Source organism: Patiria miniata, unplaced genomic scaffold (assembly GCF_015706575.1).
Source record: "Patiria miniata isolate m_02_andy unplaced genomic scaffold, ASM1570657v1 HiC_scaffold_16, whole genome shotgun sequence".
Taxonomy (NCBI): domain Eukaryota; kingdom Metazoa; phylum Echinodermata; class Asteroidea; order Valvatida; family Asterinidae; genus Patiria; species Patiria miniata.
The window spans coordinates 1,675,168-1,696,033 of NW_024037054.1; the positions used below are offsets into that span (position 1 = coordinate 1,675,168).

At 42.4% G+C, this 20,866-nt stretch overlaps 1 protein-coding gene across 8 annotated transcripts in view; it reads left to right on the top strand.

The window, feature by feature from the left end:
• The window catches only part of LOC119722631 (islet cell autoantigen 1-like), a 73,617-nt gene that overhangs the window by 31,760 nt on the left and 20,991 nt on the right, over positions 1 to 20,866 (top strand). For all 8 annotated transcript variants that reach the window (XM_038192838.1, XM_038192842.1, XM_038192839.1 and 5 more), the window contains 3 exons: positions 4,577 to 4,700; positions 7,679 to 7,877; positions 19,646 to 19,870. In XM_038192838.1, the coding sequence (XP_038048766.1) occupies positions 4,577 to 4,700; positions 7,679 to 7,877; positions 19,646 to 19,870 (548 nt within the window). The remainder of the gene's footprint in view (positions 1 to 4,576; positions 4,701 to 7,678; positions 7,878 to 19,645; positions 19,871 to 20,866) is intronic.

Below are 20,866 nucleotides of genomic sequence, written 5' to 3' on the forward strand. Positions count from 1 at the left end.
CACTGAGTTCGGAATTACGCGCGCTCTGTGGGAGTGCCATTGTTGCATGGTTGCATGCTAGGCCAGGATGGGTCAGTTTTCAAACTGCACTATCAGAATTCACAGACAAAAAATTACGCGAATTCACCAACATAAATCACGGATCCGTAGAGGATCCGTGCGTGCATAAATTAACAGGTGAAATCCAACAGAGCCGCTCATTGTGTGACATCACGGCAGAAACCAATGCATCGATAAGGGATTCCCTGGTTCTGAAGCTTCTCATTGGTTAGAAACGGTCACATGATGTACTACGACATCATTTTCCAATTTTCTATGGTTAGAAACGGTCACATGATGTACTACGACATCATTTTCCAATTTTCTATAATCAATACTTCAGATTTGTCACCTCGGTACGTACCGCGTTATCGGCACTATTCTCATCCGCATACTCGTAAGCTTTTCCATGATTCTGTGCCAAAGTGAAGTCTTTTGGTGAGTGCGGACTCAGAGTCATTTATGGATGGAAAAATAAGTACAATTTCAGGAATGAAAAAGGTTTAGTAATGGACGAACACGCAACAAAAATAAGGCCTATAGTGTAGTTTTAGGATACCACGTGCGCTTTTGCATGCGCGGTGCTAGCCCGTAGTTCAGCGGTTGTTTATTGTGCATGTTGTATACGCTGGAAATGTTCACATGAGCTACACGCCTGAAAACGTGTTTCTTCGTTCATGAGACCGCAACATGTTCGCGCCACTCGTGCACCGGGCGGATGTTAACAGGTCAAATTGCCGGATCAGAATGGATGAAGGTCGGTATCAATTTACATTGGTCTTTTCTCCATTGGCTCTACATGTGACCAGCCAATGTGGTTACGGTTTAATTCATCCTCCGAATAGTGTGATCTTTCTAAGGCAACACAATGGCCCCTTTGTGGCGATGTACCGACACCGGGTGACGCCTGGTGTTCTTCTGTGTGCGGTCAAACATGCGTCTTATGCGGCGGTGCGCCTTATCTGTTGGCGTTTGAATTTTTTGGGGGTGATTTTAGGGACCTGCGCCTTATCTGCCGCGCGCCTTATCCGCAGGAAATTACGGTACAAGTTGTAAACTTTAGTTTTAAAGAAAAATCAGAAATTTACTTTGAAATGTGCAGAGAAAAAAGCAAATGGTCCCAGAATGCACATCATTCTATTAAATTGATTCCAAATGGCTATTCATTGGAACTTTAATAAGTAGAAGTCTTTTCGTGCACATTGGGCTGGATTTAGCACATCCAGTGGTGTTTAGGATAATCCTATATGATAGCACTGCCCTGCACACAAGTAACATTGAGTCAGTCAGACAGACAATGATAAAGAACAAAGAGAATACTAAGCTGGCCCCCCTGCGACCAGAATAATACTTGAATGGAGATAATTATGGTTAACCTTGAGCCTTTCTTGAGATTTGGCAAGGAACTCATGGTGGCATGGGTGGCTAGTGCATGAATTAGTGCTCGCCTCTCACCACTGTGGCCCTGGTTCAAATCCTGTCCGCGGACCATACATGTACATGCCATGTGAGTAGAGTTGTGCGCTCGTACTCTTCTGTGCCACGAGGGATTTTTGTTTTCTTTGGGCCCTCTGGTTATCCTCCCAGAAAAAATAAAAAAAATTTGATCTCAGGCTGTGTACCATGGTCATATATGGGTCGGTGTGGCTGGCTGTCAGAGGTGCCTTTACATGTAAGCAGAGAAAACCAGCATAACAAATAAAACATACAGACAGTATGCACAACTCATCTAAGGCGGCGTTGGGCTGCCCATGAGCATTGTAAAGTTTGGCAAGAATTTCTGGAGTTACCTGCTCCTTCCTGGTAGGACTTGAGGCTGTGAGTCTCCTGTAGCCTTGAAGGGTTGTCTTGACCATTGGGTGAGCTGTAGGCGATTGTAGGCTGGCTTAGTTGTGCGCCCATTTGGCTGTGACTGCATCGGATTTGCTCCCGGTAGCGTAAAGGGATGATAAGTAGAGAGCAAAAGCCATGGGCTTGATCAGAAAGACCTGGATATTGATCTTGGATGAGGCCATCTGGCTCCCTCTGCTTCCCTGGGGCCTTTTTTTTTTGGTTATGGATTCTGCTTTTCCTGACAGAAGAAGCTAAGGCAAAGGACCGGTGGCGAGCTTGCGAAGTTCTGGGTTTCTGGTGGAATGGGCAAGCGTTGAACATCTGTCTGAAAAAAAAAACTCGTGGAGGAAACGTGGGCGCGACCAGGATGATGAGCAAAAATCATGCCCTTTTGCTCCAAGCAATTGAAAGACAAAGCAGTATAAAGTCACAAACTGCAGTACCACTGTGATTGTTTGATATGGAATGCTCCCGGGTTGCGAGGTTAAGCTACTCGACTGAGAATGAATTCATGCAGACAATGCCAAGCTTTCAAGCGGAATTCAGGAATGTGTTATGTAATAGGACGCGCTCTTTAGGCCAAAAAAAAAATAGTTTTGCTTCCGGTTACCCGACCGACCCTATTTTTAGGCTGGGACCCTAAACATTTTATTGGCAATTCCAAAAAATATAATAATAATAATAATGATTGAATTAATAAAAATAAAATCTTGTTGTCTTTTCTGTCTTTACAAAATATCTCTCAACACCCTTTTGCGTCAAAAAATGCTTGTATTTATTTGTTTTCTTACTTACATTTACTTTTTTTTTCAAAAGAAACCTCCATTATTTTTTACAAATTCGCTTCGCGATATAACTACTTTGCAATTCGATGTCACGGTGACTATAAACACGTGCGTAAACCTAGCTCAATGCAGTGATGACTGGTTCCCGCTGCACTGCGCAGGGGCCAATTTAGAAGACATGATGAAAATGTGGTAACCAGTCCATGGCTATGCGATCGATAGTGCTAGCATGTGCATTGCAGGCCCATGCACTGTCAACTGGTCGGATTCGACATCTTAAAATGCCAAGAAAACACAGATGAAGAAAGAACATCTAGCTTGTCTGTGTATGTATTTTCCGTGTTCAAGAGTTCATTTTGAGATCGCACTACTCGTATTTGGAGTGATACGATGCCGCATGTCTCCCGAAATTTCCGACCGTAAAAACGAGGTCTGTCAGCCTATGGTCGGCCGCGCGCCACACATGCACAGTGCATCACACACCTCAGAGTTTTGGCCAGCTTCCCATCATGACTAGCGTTGTGCATATGGTGCGAACGACCTGAATTTTCCATTATTTTTTTAAAGAATTATCTAACGTAAATATGTTGACAATAATTAAGTGTTTTTTTTGGCCTTACCTGTTGTATGATAACGAAAAGAAAAACAACATCTACAAACTGAATATGAAACACCGCATTTTTCTACACTCCCAACCTGTGGGAGGGCCCTAGAATTTATACAAAGTCAGAGCTGCCAGCATAATGATGTTATGCTATTATAATGCACATGTCCTGGCTCATTGCGATTCCAACCGAATGGATTCAACTAATTTGGCTTTAACTTTGAATAAAATAAGGAGACAATTGAGCGTGGATTCGTTAAACTCACAAGGCATGTACGCATAACTCAGTCCACACGCACAGTGCAATGCATAGTCAACTGTACATTTGACACCGGAAGATGCTCTGTATGTGCCAAGGCGTATTGTTTCATAGTGATTTGCTTTTTTCAAAAAATAAGTTTTCTTTGGCAAGATTTCTTGATACTGAACGTTTAAGCACCCCTTCTGTTCATAGGGAAAACTAATGAACATATAGATACGGGCAGCTCTGCCCATTGAGAAAAACTATCGTGTACGTGCCCCCGGTCAAGATAATGCGAGTCAAAGCACTTTATAGACAATGTGTGATGGATTTCCCATGCAGTTTTGGTTTTCGTGGGTCTTTGAAATGGCATCAACTGCGGTGACTAGCGATAAATATGCTACAATGCAGGCCTACGGTCTACATTTCAGCAGGCATACCTGAAAAAAATTCTGGATCCAACCTGCAACCCCCCCCCCCAAAAAAAATGTTGGTTCTAGAACCGCGCCTGAGCCAGCGACTGGATGATGGCACCCATAGACCAGGAACAAAGTAGCCACTAGGAAGTTGTCTTACATTTTATACAGATGTTTCGGAAACTTTGTGGGTTAACATTAACAAATAAGGGAGTAGCTTTACAAGAATGGACCTTACTGATTAGGCAGACCCAAGTTTTACAAAATGAAGATGATTGAATCGGCGAACAAACTCATGTTCCCTGCTGCCGCATATCATTAGTTTCAGCTGACCTGCTAACGCATGAACGTCAATTTACTGAGGCTTATGGAAAGCATGATTCTTCAATTTTGAAAAATACTGATTTTGGACTGAAAATACAGATTTTTGGCTTCAAGAATACTGATTTGGGGATTTGGAGGTCAGCAGCTCTGCAAAGTGGCATTGACATTCAGTGCATGTTGAAAAAAATTGACACAGAGACTCAGAAACAAGTGGGTTAGAAGTGGTTGCCATTCTTGGGGCTTCTGTCCCATTAAAAATGTATCAACCAGCAAAATGCAGATGTTTTAGAAATTTTGAAAGTGACTTTAATGGAATTTGATTGATTTTTTCCAGCTCTTTCCCAGGATGAAAATGCCATGGGTCGCTTCCTTAAATCACAGAGTAGTCATGACAAGACAAGGGCTGGCAAGATGATGGCTGCTGTAGGAAAGGCACAGATTGTTTCCTCGGAACAAAGGTCAGAGTAAAGATAGTAAATATAGTCTGCTCATTATGCATCTTTTTCTTTCTTTCATTGTACAGTATGAAGCCCCAAAAGTGGACAAACCAATTTTCCCATTCCTGCTAGTTCATTTTTAGATGTTTTTAAGTTCCGTCTTCCGTTTGAACAATGTCAAATTGCTGCAAGCAAAAATTTGGATTTTATTTTGATGTGGACAAACTAAAACACAAATTTTCTAGAAAAAAAGATTTGGCTTGAATGGTTTACAGATTGCAGAATTTCCAATTGGCTACAAGCAGAAATTGATTGTTGACTTGTTTAGATGAAAGTGGTTTCTTTTTGAGACAAGAAGTAATTATTGCATGCCTCCGTTCCAATGAGAGTGTCCATTGAAGGCTCATCGACTGTGATTCCATAAGGTGTCTGGAAAATATACTTTGATTGACCTTTGTTTTACGCATTTTCAAGAATAATTCACTGGCTATAACTTCTGTCTTGAGTACAGTAGTTGTTAGAAATTTTCCCTTCAGGAATACATTCCAAAATCCATTTGATATTACTGTACAAATTTGAAAAGTCTTTTTTACTCAGTGGCGCGGGCAGACCACAAAAGGATCGAGAAAGCTCACTGCGACTGCAGTACTAAAAAGAACAATCACTTGAATCGCTGCATGACCGATGCATCAATGCCTCAATGGACAAGTACTGTCATCAAAATATATGAAAACGTTCAACCCATTTGTTTTGCAGTAGAAAGTTTTACTTTTTTGTTACAAACAATTGTTGTTAAGTATTTAATTTATTCTGTTTGCTTTTTCCGTGGGCTAGAGCTGCTTATGTTGGTTGGTTGGTGGGTAGTGCTGCAACTGATCCTCAAAGTTCGGTTTGGTTCGGTTGCAGTTCGATTTTTTTTCTCCGAACTTCAGTTCGGTTTGGCTTAGGAAGTGCATACATAATGTACATGTCCATTGTGCAATGTATTGGGCTACAATGAAAAGCATATAGGCCATTCCCCTGTTCGAACTTACACGTACCACACACGTCTGACAGAAATAGGCACCACAATTTCCACATGCTATACAACACAAGTTGAAGGATGAATCTTATTTTTGTTGTGTAAACAAAATACCGTTATAATTTGACTTGATGACGTTGAGAAATGAACATCGTAAATTGCTACCGTGTTACCGAACTGTGATAACATTTTCCCACATGTGCTGATGATTTTCCCGACGAGTTCAGCTGTCCAAGCATGCCCTGATGAGCACTAAAAACTTGCTTCGTGGCAATAATTGCTGATTAATGCAGATTTTGTTTTGTCCCTGCAAGGGCGGATCCAGAACTCAATTTTGGGGGGGGCCCAAAAAATTTTTGGTCCCCCCAAAAAGTGGGTCCAAAAAATTACGGCGTGGGGTTTGGGGCCCGCTTAAGGGCCCCAAAATATTTTTGGATTCTAGATGCTCTGTGGTGCGATCTGAGGCCATTTCTGACCACTTAAACCAATTTTTTTTGAGGAAAAGATGGTGGTGTACTCATTGCCTGCCTTTATTGCGATGTCACATAAAAACAAAAAAAAATTGGTTTCGTTTTTTGGGGGGGGGGGGCCATGGGCCCCTTTGGCCCCCCCCCCCCCCCCCCTGAATCCGCCCTTGTGTCCCTGCAGTGTACTAGTGGATTTAATGCAGGGATTTCTTTTGTCCCTGAAATGTGCATGTATGTATAGGGATATCACCTTTTGCAACACATATGCAAACTTTGACATGAGCTAGTAACAAAACAACATTTTATACCCCCTATTTACATATTTTGTAGAAAACATGTTGAGGTGTAATTTTCATCAGAGTTTGTCTCAAGTTCACTTGATCCACAAGGTCAAATTCAAGTTCAAAGTAAAGGTCAAAAGGTCATCATACTTCAAATTACTCTAACATGAAAAGAATGGTAAATTTGGATTCCTTATGATGTTACCTTTCCAAAGCAACCAGGAACAACAAATTTGGCACACAGGTTATTGAGATATGGTCAGTTTAAAATTTGTGGCCACACTCATTTTGACTAAAATTGCCAAGCAATGGTGGGTGGTAGCGCGAAAACCGTTCATCGGATGGTGCTTAAACTCTAAATTTCAGCTTTTTCAACCTAAATTAACCCCATTCACTAAATATGAGCAATTTTGAAGGGGGTGGGGTTTAACCCATTGGGTGATTTGGCACGGAATGACCCTTTGGTTACTTTTATTGAAAGGTGCACTTATAAACATTGAACATTTTCCATGCTTTTCCAGAGAGTGTTGTTGCTATGATGTCATTTCAGGACGACACTGTTCAGTTTAGTGGTTTTCTGTTCAAATTGTGAACCCAAAATCTGCTCATTGAAAACATTTGTGAGAAAGCTTGCTCATTTGCTTACTGCCATGTACCTACGTAGCAACGGATAATCAAAGAAAAGAACATTAGCGACAGCAAAATATCCAAAATTCTAGCCTTTTTAGTGCTGAAATAGCTGTAACATCGGGGTTTCTTACTGGAATAACATCACAGTTTTGCGCATATGGAAATTGGCATTAGCATAAAACAAAAAAGGCACCAAAATTCCCAAGAAAATGGCAAAACGATAATTGAACATTTTGTTCAATGGGACACAAAGGTACATTTTCAAGGATTACATTACATAAATTACATTGCATGGGCCCTTTTAAAGCCTTTTATCCTATACCAAACTTGGCACTGGCAGCGATCCTTTATTAAAGATCGTGCATTGAAGAGTAACTTCAAGATGACATCCTGATTGTCCATAAACATCAAAATTAACATCAATGTAAAAAAAACAACAGGGGACAAGGAAACACTGGGACAAAATGAACACCATTAGGTCAGTAAATGTTAGATAAGGGTAATATAATAATGTAATGAGCTTTAAGCTTTGTAAAGATTAATTTTAACAAACCTTCATTTGGTCTTGACCATTTTCATCGTCTTTTTTTACATTCCCAGATTAGGCCTTAGGGGCCCACTTGTTCGCCTGTACCAGGAGATTGAAACATTTCGATACCGAGCCATCTCAGATACTCTGATGACCATCAATAGGATGGAGGGTGCCAGACTAGAGTATAGAGCCGCCTTACTGTGGATGAAGGACATCTCCAAGGAACTAGACCCAGACACCTACAAGCAGCTGGAGAAATTCAGAAAGGTAAACCATTTGTATTGAGCAGTCACCCTGCAGACAAGTGACTGAAACAACGAAAACACTAGAGGTTCGCATTTGTTGAGTTACAAACGCAGAGTGGTTGGGCAGACAACTATTTCGTTAGACACTGCCTAGTTAAGTTATGAATGTTTTAATGTCAGAACAAAGATCATGAACTTTAACCTTTCCAGTACAACCAATTATTTTGTACAAAAGAACGCATCCATTAGGGTATGATAAATTTCAGTATACATTTTAGGTACACGTACAAGTTATTTTCGGTTTGATGACGTCCTCAGTCAAAAAGGGAAAGGGAATACTGAATTAGTTCAACAAGGATACATGTTTATCATTAAGTAAAAATGACGCATGGAAATATGGAAATTATACGTGTATGTAATTTGATGATGTCACAGTATTTGGAAGCAAAGGTTCAACATTAAGTGTAACAAAAGTCATTATTTGGGCTAGGAACAAAGTCATGAGACAGATATCAAATGATAGATTTAAATTAAAAAGAAAATGATCAAATTAGCCCTACAGTAACTTCCGGTCTGATGACGTCATGATTATGAAACCTTGCAAATTTATTTGTGGTTGCTCACGGAATATATAGGGGTAATTTGGTAGAATTTTGATAGATGGTGGTTCCACCCTCTATCAACCACCTCACTAGAATGGCCAGAACCACCTCAACAGAATGGCCAGAACCACCGCACCAGAATGGCCAGAACCACCTCAACAGAATGGCCAGAGCCACTCACACCAGAATGGCCAGAACCACCGCACCAGAATGGCTAGAACCACCTCAACAGAATGGCCAGAGCCACTCACACCAGAATGGCCAGAGCCACTCACACCAGAATGGCCAGAACCACCTCAACAGAATGGCTAGAACCACCACACCAGAATGGCCAGAACCACCTCACCAGAATGGCTAGAGCCACTCACACCAGAATGGCCAGAACCACCGCACCAGAATGGCCAGAACCACCTCAACAGAATGGCCAGAGCCACTCACACCAGAATGGCCAGAACCACCGCACCAGAATGGCCAGAACCACCGCACCAGAATGGCCAGAACCACCTCAACAGAATGGCCAGAGCCACTCACACCAGAATGGCCAGAGCCACTCACACCAAAATGGCCAGAGCCACTCACACCAGAATGGCCAGAACCACCTCAACAGAATGGCCAGAACCACCTCAACAGAATGGCCAGAGCCACTCACACCAGAATGGCCAGAACCACCGCACCAGAATGGCCAGAGCCACTCACACCAGAATGGCCAGAGCCACTCACACCAGAATGGCCAGAACCACCTCAACAGAATGGCCAGAGCCACCACACCAGAATGGCCAGAGCCACTCACACCAAAATGGCCAGAACCACGGCACCAGAATGGCCAGAACCACCTCAACAGAATGGCCTGAGCCACTCACACCAGAATGGCCAGAACTACCGCACCAGAATGGCCAGAATCACCTCAACAGAATGGCCAGAACCACCGCACCAGAATGGCCAGAACCACCTCACCAGAATGGCCAGAACCACCTCAACAGAATGGCCAGAGCCACCACACCAGAATGGCCAGAGCCACTCACACCAGAATGGCCAGAACCACCGCACCAGAATGGCCAGAACCACCTCAACAGAATGGCCAGAGCCACTCACACCAGAATGGCCAGAACCACCGCACCAGAATGGCCAAAACCACCTCAACAGAATGGCCAGAACCACCGCACCAGAATGGCCAGAACCACCTCACCAGAATGGCCAGAACCACCTCAACAGAATGGCCAGAGCCACTCACACCAGAATGGCCAGAACCACCGCACCAGAATGGCCAGAACCACCTCAACAGAATGGCTAGAACCACCTTACCAGAATGAACAGAACCACCTCTCCAGAATGGCCAGAATCACCTCACCAGAATGGCCAGATCCACCTCACCAGAATGGCCAGAACTAGGGCTGTGCATCGGAACTGGGTACCCGAGTACCCGACCATTAATGTCAGGAACCGGTTCCAGATTATGGAATTGAGTACCCGTAACCAACTTTACATATTACTTAGTAACTTCTCAGTCAATGAAAAAGAAATGCTTCAAATGTCAGTGGGACAATTTCAAAATGAAAAATAGGATACACGGAAAACCAAAACCAATGTCACGTTTTATGATGCTTGCACAAGTTGCAGTTTTCGCCACATAGCTAAAGAGCTCACTGTATACATCTTTTCTAGCCGTATTGCCGCACCAGTGTGGTAGTATTATCATGCGGAGCTTTATGAACAATCTGAAGAGCAACTTCCCAAATTTGAATTTTTGGCTCAGGTTTCCTTAAGGGGTACCCGGGTACCCATATTTTTTTTCAATAGGGTACCCGGTTCCTGTACTACCCGTAAATTTACACCCCTAGCCAGAACCACCTCAACAAAATGGCCAGAACCACCTCATCAGAATGGCCAGAGCCACCACACCAGAATGGCCAGATCCACCTCACCAGAATGGCCAGAACCACCTCAACAGAATGGCCAGAACCGCCTCAACAGAATGACCAGAACCACCTCAACAGAATGACCAGAGCCACCACACCAGAATGGCCAGAACCACCGCACCAGAATGGCCGGAACCACCTCACCAGAATGGCTAGAACCACCACACCAGAATGGCCAGAACCACCTCAACAGAATGACCAGAGCCACCACGCCAGAATGGCCAGAACCACCGCACCAGAATGGCCAGAACCACCTCACCAGAATGGCTAGAACCACCTTACCAGAATGAACAGAGCCACCTCACCAGAATGACCAGAGCCACCACACCAGAATGGCCAGAACCACCTCACCAGAATGGCCAGAACCACCTCACCAGAATGGCTAGAACCACCTCACCAGAATGGCTAGAACCACCACACCAGAATGGCCAGAACCACCTCAACAGAATGACCAGAGCCACCACGCCAGAATGGCCAGAACCACCTTACCAGAATGGCCAGAACCACCTCACCAGAATGGCTAGAACCACCTTACCAGAATGAACAGAGCCACCTCACCAGAATGGCCAGAATCACCTCACCAGAGTGGCCAGAACCACCTTACCAGAATTACCAGAACCACCTCACCAGAATGGCCAGAACCACCTTACCAGAATGGCCAGAACCACCCCCATCAGAATGACCAGAACTACCTTACCAGAATGGCCATAACCACCTCACCAGAATGGCCAGAATCACCCCACCAGAATGGCCAGAACCACTTCACCAGAATGGCCAGAACCACCTCACCAGAATGGCAAGAACCACCTTACCAGAATGGCAAGAACCACCTCACCAGAATGGCCAGAATCACCCCACCAGAATGGCCAGAACCACCTCACCAGAATGGCCAGAACCACCTTACCAGAATGGCAAGAACCACATCACCAGAATGGCCAGAACCACATTATCAGAATGGCCAGAACCACATTACCAGAATGGCCAGAACCACCTTACCAGAATGGCCAGAACCACCTCACCAGAACGGCCAGAACCACCTCACAAGAATGGCTAGACCCACCTTTTTATACCAGAGTGGTCAGAACCACATTACCAGAATGGCCAGAACCACCCCACCAGAATGGCCAGAACCACCCCACCAGAATGGCCACAGCCACCTTAGGGTTGGTGACCATTCAGCCCTGGTTCGAAAAGGGTCTCCTGGTGAGCTCGCCCGCTAGCAAAAAGCCGTTTCGTACCGGACTAGCTATCGGCCCAGGAGGCTGGTCCAGGAGGCTGGCCCGATGGATGATCACCAACTCTCCCATCCTGGGGTCTATTGTCCCATCCAGGGGTCTAAGTGTTGACACATGTAATCTATCCCAGAAAAAGCCCGCTTGTGGTTTTCATCCCCCAATGCGCAAAAATAGAGCCCCTTTGCCGGCACAGATCAAAACCTGTGCCATGTGGCTTGGCACACAATGGGACTTGGAACTTGTCGCAAACATGGAATATAAATACGGTAACATTATGGAATCAAAAATTATTACCAAAAAGTAAAGTACATGTATAATAAGTAAATAAAAGATACCCTTTTGGGACTGGAGTTACAGAGCTCGTATCAGGAGCTTGCGACACCATCACGGTGTCTTTATCAACTAGTGTTGTTGAGGCCCTCACGTGACCCGTCACGTGACCATGCTTGGTCACACGACAGGAGGCGGTTGTACACGTGGGCCAGCTCGTACCCTCCATCTCTGTTCAACATGTATGTTGGAAACGTTTTACGAACAAATCCCCCCCCCCCCCCCCACATTTTATCAGACCAGCAGTGGTACTTGAACAGATCGGTAATCTCTGCCACAAGTCTGTAATCCCATAAGTCGTCTTTTGTTCTGCTCTGGACGTTCCCCAAGGGGCAATAAAAACAATGAAAAACATAAGCTCTTGAAATACATGTAAGGAATAATGGTGTCACCTTGTGAGGTCTGTGCTCTGTGGATTTCAATGTGCATTACATGTTATTCCACTATGTATTTGGTTTCAAATGTGAGTCTTTTTCCTGTGAAACTATGGATATTGTGTTATTGAAAGCAAGCTGAGCGTTTATTACCTTATTCTCTGTTCCTTGCCTTTGATTTTATTTGCCGCGACGACCACCATGCCGCCGAGAGAATGAATCACTATACTGCACTATTAAGTACACGTACATGCACGTACACGTACACGTACACTGGTACCTTGCTTTCAATTGTACATTGTACAACTACATGTACTGTAGTGGGACCGGTCGAGTGCTGTAATCGGCTCTGATGGACCCAGTTAAAAAATACCCGGCTCTGATCTGAACAAGTCACAGACGGTCCGGATCTCTTGGGCTTAAGTTGCGTGAACATGAGTATTATTTTCTTGCAGCCCACGTGTTTAGTGCGTAACTGCGTGACATTTTATTCATAACCATGTGCACCGATCAACCAAACAAAGGATTAATTCGTTTTCATGCTCCGGTATAAGTGACTCGTTTGGAGCTGGGTACTTTGTACCTGCACCCCGGTCCATAGAGTCAATTCCCGCGGCACTCAATCAAAACTGGGTGCGCCCAGGTCCATCAGAGCCGATTCCAGCACTCGGAGCCAGTGTGATATAAAGATGGGACTCCTGTGAAAATCGGACGTTTTTTTCGTTTTATTGGTTATACCCTCTCACTTGATCGTTCCTTTTCCTATCTATGCATGAGCGTGTGCAATACATCCTATGAGTCCGTATTTCATAAAACCTAAATTCACACTGCACCGCTTGTCCAAGTAACCCCGAGCTGTCTGGCCAGGCCCCATGCACGTTTATTATCCATGGTACAGGGCCATTTCAATGCTCTATATGCACGCCTCGTGGCCGACAGCAAACTCGCAAAGGGCTCTGTTGAGCGGTTTGTCTCTGACTCTCCATGAAATATTGTTTTGACTAGCCGGCCAGAGTAAATGTCCCGGGCCTACCCGCGCTTGAATTCCTATGTAGATGATTCATTTAATCTAGAACCAATTTTGGAGCCGGACACGAGGATAGCGGGTACCCTGTTTCTGAAAAGATTGGACTCGCGGTTTCGGTTCCCATATTGGAACCGGTTAGAACCGGGGAACCGCCGGAACCTCGCAAACCTAGCCAGAACCACCTCACCAGAATGAACTGAACCACCTCCTCGGAATGGCCTGAACCACCCAACCAGAATTACCAGACTTGCCAAGTACCAGAATGGCCAGAACTACCTCGCCATAAAGGCCAAAATAAACACATCACCAAATTGGCCAAAACAACCACACTAGAATAGCCAGAACCAAATCACCAGAATCTGCCTCACCAGAATCACCTGACCCATCCAACTGGACTGGTCTGGCCTGGACCAGCCCATTAGAATGGCCTGAACCACCTTACCATAATGGCCAGAACCATCTCAGCATAATTCCCAGATATACCTCACTGGAACAGTCAGAACCACCTCTCTAGAAATGACCTGAATCAGAAATGACATGAACCACCTCACCAGAATGGCTGGAATGTCCATTTGATCCCAAAATGAAGTTCTTCTAAAATCAATTTCCTTTTGTTAATTGCCAAGTTAATATCAGCTGTTTATTTTATAAGAATCTGATCAGATTTGGGATTTTGGAATGATCAATATATCAGGTTGAAACTATCACATGGACTTAAAAACATGCACTATACATGCATGTACTATGTACGTTGTACATGTACGGTATGTACACTCATGTACACTCATGTACACCTTGTGAATTTCACTACCCCCTCTGTTGTCACACATTGTACATGTGCAGTGTATGAATCGATCCCATCTGACGTCATACATTGATCAGGTTCATCTTACAGACTCATCCTCAACAAAATACTCTGTATGATATGAATGGGAGTAAACCAGCCTTTTCCCCTGCACATCAGTAATTATCCAGAAATGGACCAACATGTACAACTTAGTGAGTAAAACCTTGCTCAAATGCAGTTCTATAGGAATTGTATACATATTGACTGCTTTGAGTGGAGGAGTAAAACTAGCCTCCCAAGGTGATCAATGGAGGGTTCATAGCCGAGGGTAATGGAATGCTCCATTGATCACTGAGGGAGGCTAGTTTTACTACACCACGAGTTAAAGCAGTCAATATATGTTTTATATCGCCTCACCCAAAGATTCTGCTTGATTTTAAGGAGATAACTGATTAATTTAATCTAAATACAATTAAAATTGTATTTAGGAGTTGACATTAACTTTCACTTTTCCAGGTCAGAATTTGTTTTTGTGCTGATGAATGGGGTATTCAATTATATGCGAATTTTAGCCCAAACTATTTCCATGGCACTATGAAAGCTATACAAAAAATGACCAAAAAAATTATTAAAACTTACTTTATTTATTGTCAGTATTTTTACTGTCGATAAGTCTTCAAAATAATGGAAAATTCAGGTTGTGTGCACCATATGCACAACGCTAGTCAAGACGGGAAACTGGCTGACACTGTCCATACATCGCGCGGTACAAGCCTCGTGTGTCATCTACTGTGTTTTGCGAGCCACAACCTCGTTTTTACGGTAGAAAATTTCGGGAAACATGCTGCATCATATCTCTCCAAATACGATAGTACGACCTCGAAATGAACTGATGAACACGGAAAATACATACACAGACAAGAGAGATCAAGTTCTGTGAATTAACTTGCAAACATTTTCTACCTCCATCGGTGTTTTCTTGGCATTTTTATGATGTTGAATCCGACATCGTACAGTTCATGCTCCGCGGCCATCATATACAGCATAGCATGATGCATAGACTGGTATATTTTCATCATGCCTTCTAAATTGGCCCTTGCGCGGCGCGGCGGGAACCAGTCATCGCTGCATGGAGCTAGCGTTATGCACGTGTTAAATCGTCACCGCGACATCGATAATTGTGAACTAGTTTCACGAAGCAAACTTGTAAAAACAACAGAGGTTTCTTTAAAAAAAATAGCGAATGTAAGTAGGAAAACAAATAAATACAAGCAATTTTTCTCGCAAAAGGGTTGTTGAGAGGTGTTTTGTGAAGACAGAAAAGACAACAGAAATTTTTTTTTAAATTTATTTATTCATTTATAATTATATTTTTTTGACTTGCCGATAACATTTTTAGGGTAGCGAAGGGAGATATCCTCTGTTAGGGTTGCATCTCCTCTTTAAAATGACACCCTGGTCATGTTCTTACATGCACGGTTGACTGAGCAGTGACCAATTTTATAAAAGGGTTTATTTAGAGAATTGCACCACACTTCAATTGTGGTTTTTGTGGTGTCATTTGTCACAGAGTGAAAGGCTATGGTTGCCAATCAAGGCAGGTGTTGGAAAAAGAGATTTCACCATGAAAAGTGGCGCAATTCTCTAAATAGACCCTTTCATAAAATTGGTCACTGCTCAGTCAACCGTGAATGTAATGACATGACCAGGGTGTCATTTTAAAGAGGAGATTCAACCCTAACAGAGGATATCTCCCTTTGATTCACATGTGCCCTACTTCTGTTCCAATTAGCAATAATATCGCAGTTTCTTTTTTTTTATCCACCCTGTATAATTATGTCCATTTAATTCTGACAAAGCTTGGAGAGAATGAGATTGTGTGGATGCAGTGGTGCAACATGCGCTGCTGTGCGGGGCTTGTGCTTTATGAAAAACACATTACTTCTGTTTTTTATGCTTAAAAAGTATATATTTTCTTTATTTTTGGTGTCTTAGTCATGTGTCCTTCCATAAGTGAATCTACAGTAGTGACCTCCATCCTAAGTACTGGCTTTATTGAAGAGGCTGATCTCTCATGGGGAGCCAAGCATGTCTTCTTCAAATTCCCCCTCCCCTTGCTCAGCCTTTCTTTCTCCCCTCAAGAGAAAGGTCAAGAGGGGGAAAGAGACCTCTTGGTTTTCCTCTGGTGAACGTCTAAATGGCTGAAGGAGATGCAGATGAAGTTATGTTGGTTGGATGAGGTCAATTCACTGATTTGACGATATTGTCCAAGGAGTTTTTTCAAAGACGTTGATGCCTTCCATAATAAATACTGAAAACTGAATATGGAAATTGTACAAATACTTCAATTCTTGTTAAACTGTCTCAGGATATGATTTTTTTCACAAGGGTACATTATCTGTGAAAATAATCAATACAACAGTGGCACAATCTGGCATGTCTGAAAAAAGGAATTCTACTGAGTGTCATATTCTATATTTGTTTTTTTGGTTGGATTCGATTACTTACCAAACGCTTAACGTGCCTCTAAATCTGGGAAAGTTGCACATTCACAATACGTGAGACTAAACAAATAGTCTCAGGCCACTCGACTTTCTACATACACGGCCATCATATAAGAGTGACAAACCAAACAAAAAACTCTCAAAATGGATTCAGATCGCCGCAAGCAAGCTATGGTGGCTGTAGTTATCTTGCAAAATGATATTCTTTTTGATGCAGTAGGGAACATTGTAAAGTTTCACCTGAAAACCATGATATGTGAAATATCGGAGCCCCTTTTTCAAATTCCTACCCAGTGTCTAGAGTAATTTGAATAATAATTTTAGTTTTTGAACTTCCCACCGCTGGCGCATCACCGGACGTGGCAGCCATGTTTTGGCATGACCTTATGGGATACTTACCCAAGTAACCGACTCGGTGGGTCGGTCACAAGGGCAAGGCTTGAGAAGCACGAAAAGTAACGTGTCGATCTAATTGAATGGGCTCTTGTTAAAAGGAGTAAGCGCGGGGGGAGTAATAGAATGCGCTGCTATCTCTCTAAAAAAAATAAACCCAATACAGCAGACCAGTGAGATTTCTCAAACTCTGTGTTGGCTTAGTTCCTCCAAAAATGTCTAGCTGTATTTCTGGACAGTAAATTGTTTTGCTCTTTAGTACAGCTTGACAAATAGCATTTTGTTTCTTTAATGGCCTGAACAAAACATGTCAGCACATACATGTACATACATAGATGTACATAAAGTACATGTACATGACATACATTTGTTTGACATTAACGTGAAGAATAGATCTATAAAGTGTAGTGTAATCCCATGAGGGTCTTCAGTTGGAAAAGATGGTGATGAGGCAGACTGAATGTCTGTCTCTGCTATTCTGCTGTCAAGTTCCCTTCATTTGCCATCCCATTATCTTTGATCTAAATCAAATCAAGTACATGTGAGTGTGCATGCACTTTACAGGGTAAATATGGTTGCAGCGGGCCTTGGTGTGTTCATTGATACCAATCAATTTGGATGAAAAAGAATAGCATTAACTATTTTGGATAGCATTAATTAACTACATGTTAAAATAATTATTTTTGGAAGGATATGGGAAATGATGATTTCATTTTCAAGTTAACCTGCATTTGTTTATTCTTAGAATTAAACTTGCCATGGATGTTTTCTTGTTCAAAATTTGCAATTACAGGGTGTTTAAAAAATATAGGTAATCCTACTTTAAAGGGTTAATATGGCCAGACTATACATTTACCAATAAAAATCATGGTATCATCTTAAAGCAGAAGCTACATGCTTTCCAATGATACATGTACCTTGGTTGACCTTCCAGGGTTATGCATCATTGAGCACCATTGTCTTGAAAATGTGGTGCAAAATTTGGGTTGGCTCACTTTTCATGTTGAACATAATCGGCGCAGTGTGCCAGAGGACATTCGAGAGGAAAGAGCACAAGAGCATAAACAAATTTGAAGAACACTCAGGTTCTTGTTGAATCATTTAATTTGATGTCAAGGATAATACACAAGGAACGCGCCGTTCGTGGGTGAGAATGGGATTCTCACCCACGAACGGCGCACTACCGAGTGTATTAACCTACTTAACACCCTCCATGAATTCCTCATTATTGCTTGAACAAAGGCCTTTGTACAGCTTCATTGTTGAATTTGTTAAAATGGGAAAAACATTTGTGTTTATTTATGAGAAAAGAACAATGACGTAACATCTTTGTTATTATTTAGTGAGTTTCCTACCTCCATGTTTAAAGCATTTAAAAGAACGACAGTTGTCGAGCTGCCACAGTAGCCTGGTGGTTAATGAGATGAGCTATGGATTGAAAGGTCCCTGGTTCGAATCCTGCTATGTCAATTTTTCCATGCTCCATTCGTGCAAAACAGTGGCGAGAAGAAACAATAGTGTGACGTCACAGGAGGGTGTTAATCATGAGGAAAACATTTTCCAGATTCCAACTTTCCCTCATTTGCCAAGACACTCCACATATGTGTCCACCCCTATCCAAACACAGTTGGCTGTGACAGTGCATGTCGTCCACAGGTGGTCCCACGGTATCTGGATCTTCTCACAAAATTTCCACTTGGTGCTGAAGCCAGTTACACAAACCTGTATGTTGTGCCTGTATGTTGCTTGGTGGAGTGCTGAACACTTTGTTCTTCAAATGACCCCACAAAAGAAGTTGCAGTGTGTGAGGTCTGGTGACCTGGGGACTTTGAGTTCCCACAGGCGATTTCAAACAGCAGTGAGACGGTGGGCTGGTGCACCATGTTTTCCTGGCGTTGAAAGTGCAAATGTTTTACTCATAAATAGAATTCAATGATTGAACAAGAACTTGAGTCTTCTTCATTTTGTTATACTCTTGTGCTGTTTCATCTCAGTTCATCATGAATGCTCTTTCATCACGAATATCCTCCGGCACACTGTGCCGATTTTGCTCGACATGAAAGTGAACCAACCCCACTTTTGAGCCACATTTTCAAGACAATGGTGCTCAATGATGCGGGACCCTGGAATGTCAACCAAGGTACATGTCATGTATCATTGGAAAGCAGGTAGTTCCTGCTTTAAGATGATACCATGGTATTTGTTGGTAAATGAATAGTTTGGCCATATTAACCGTTTAAATTAGGATTACCTTTTTTTCAAACGCCCTGTACATCTTTTTCTCATACTAGGCCTATCTATAGTGTTGTCAGTCAGCCCGCAGGTTCGGTTAAGAACTTCCATTTCTGGACTTTTTTATTCTTTTTTTCAAAGAATTGTTCACAATTGGAACTTCAAAGCTAGTTGCTACAGACATTCACAGGGCGTCTGCAAGCATAGTAAACCACTTTTAAGGGTCCTTTGTAAGACTCAGTCACGTGCTAGATTAAGCCAGGCTTTATCTAGCTGCTGCTTTATAGCACACATTTTTTAAAAGTCTGTATTATATCTTTGATCTCCAACACCTTTCCAAAATTAAAATTTTAAAAGAATAACCTTTTCGCATTGTGGTTATTTTTACAGGTCCAGGCACAAGTCCGCATCACAAAGCAAAGATTTGACAAACTCAAGAACGACGTGTGCCAGAAGATCGACCTTCTTGGAGCAAGTCGGTGCAATCTCTTCTCTCACACACTAGCCACATATCAAAACACATTGCTTCATTACTGGGAGAAAACATCCCGCACAATGTCTGCTGTGCAAGAGGGTTTCCGTGGTTACCAACATTATGAATTCAACATGCTGAAGGTATGGTTGATCTGTTCATGAAACTTTGGATTGATTTGTCTCTGTCTGTATCATGGATGATAACACAAAATACTAGAAAATAATTTGAAGTTAATCAATGTTGTTTTATCCATAATTGTGTTAACAACTGTACACGATTATCTGTGTGATGTCCCCAATGCACTTTTTTTGTATGTCAAGTTTTTAGTTGCAGTCTCCCTTCGTGTATGTTCTGAACAACTTTCAAACTTTAGATTGTAGAGTGACTTAAGTTTATTTCTCTTTTGATTTCAGAATTTTTCTTTCGATTTTCATTTGTAAAAATGAGTTTTGTCTTCAGTGCATCTATCATGTCAATGTTGTTCTTGTCATAGTTGTTAAATATCAGTGCATATAATATAGAAAATAGAATTTTTGTTTACCAGTAATGAAACCACTTGTGCAAACTTATGCATTACAAATTGTTTGCGTCATAATGATATGTAGAGGTATTTATGAAGCGCTTTATTAAGCTCTGGCTGGAGCTTCTACATGTGGTGGTCAGTCGGTCCAATGGTCTGTCTGTCTGTCCTCGGAAAATTGACCAAAAGTAAGGTATTCCATATGTGCATTGGCGTCGCATTTTTTGGTGTCGCATTTTTCAGCTCTGGCAGGGATCATTTTGATCAATTTCAAGCAAGACTTCTTGCAGAGCTTATTGTGCACTCGTACTTGTTTAAGATCAAAGCACTTAACATTATTAAAGAGTCCTGAAGTATGACATCAGCTGTCTTTGTTCTGGTTCACTCGCTAGTTCACGTGCTAATATCTTCACATCTTAAGCTATGCGCGTGAACCAGAATTTGCAGCACAATTCAGGTTGATTCCTGTCGAGTCTGTGATGATTCTATTTTTGCATATACAGGGTGTCCCCCAAAAAACCGAACCCTCAAAGCTTTCTCTGTTTCACAGCTTTTTAAAAATACATCGCTAATATCGATCCATATTTAGAGAGTATGTTTCAGTAGCTTTTTGACA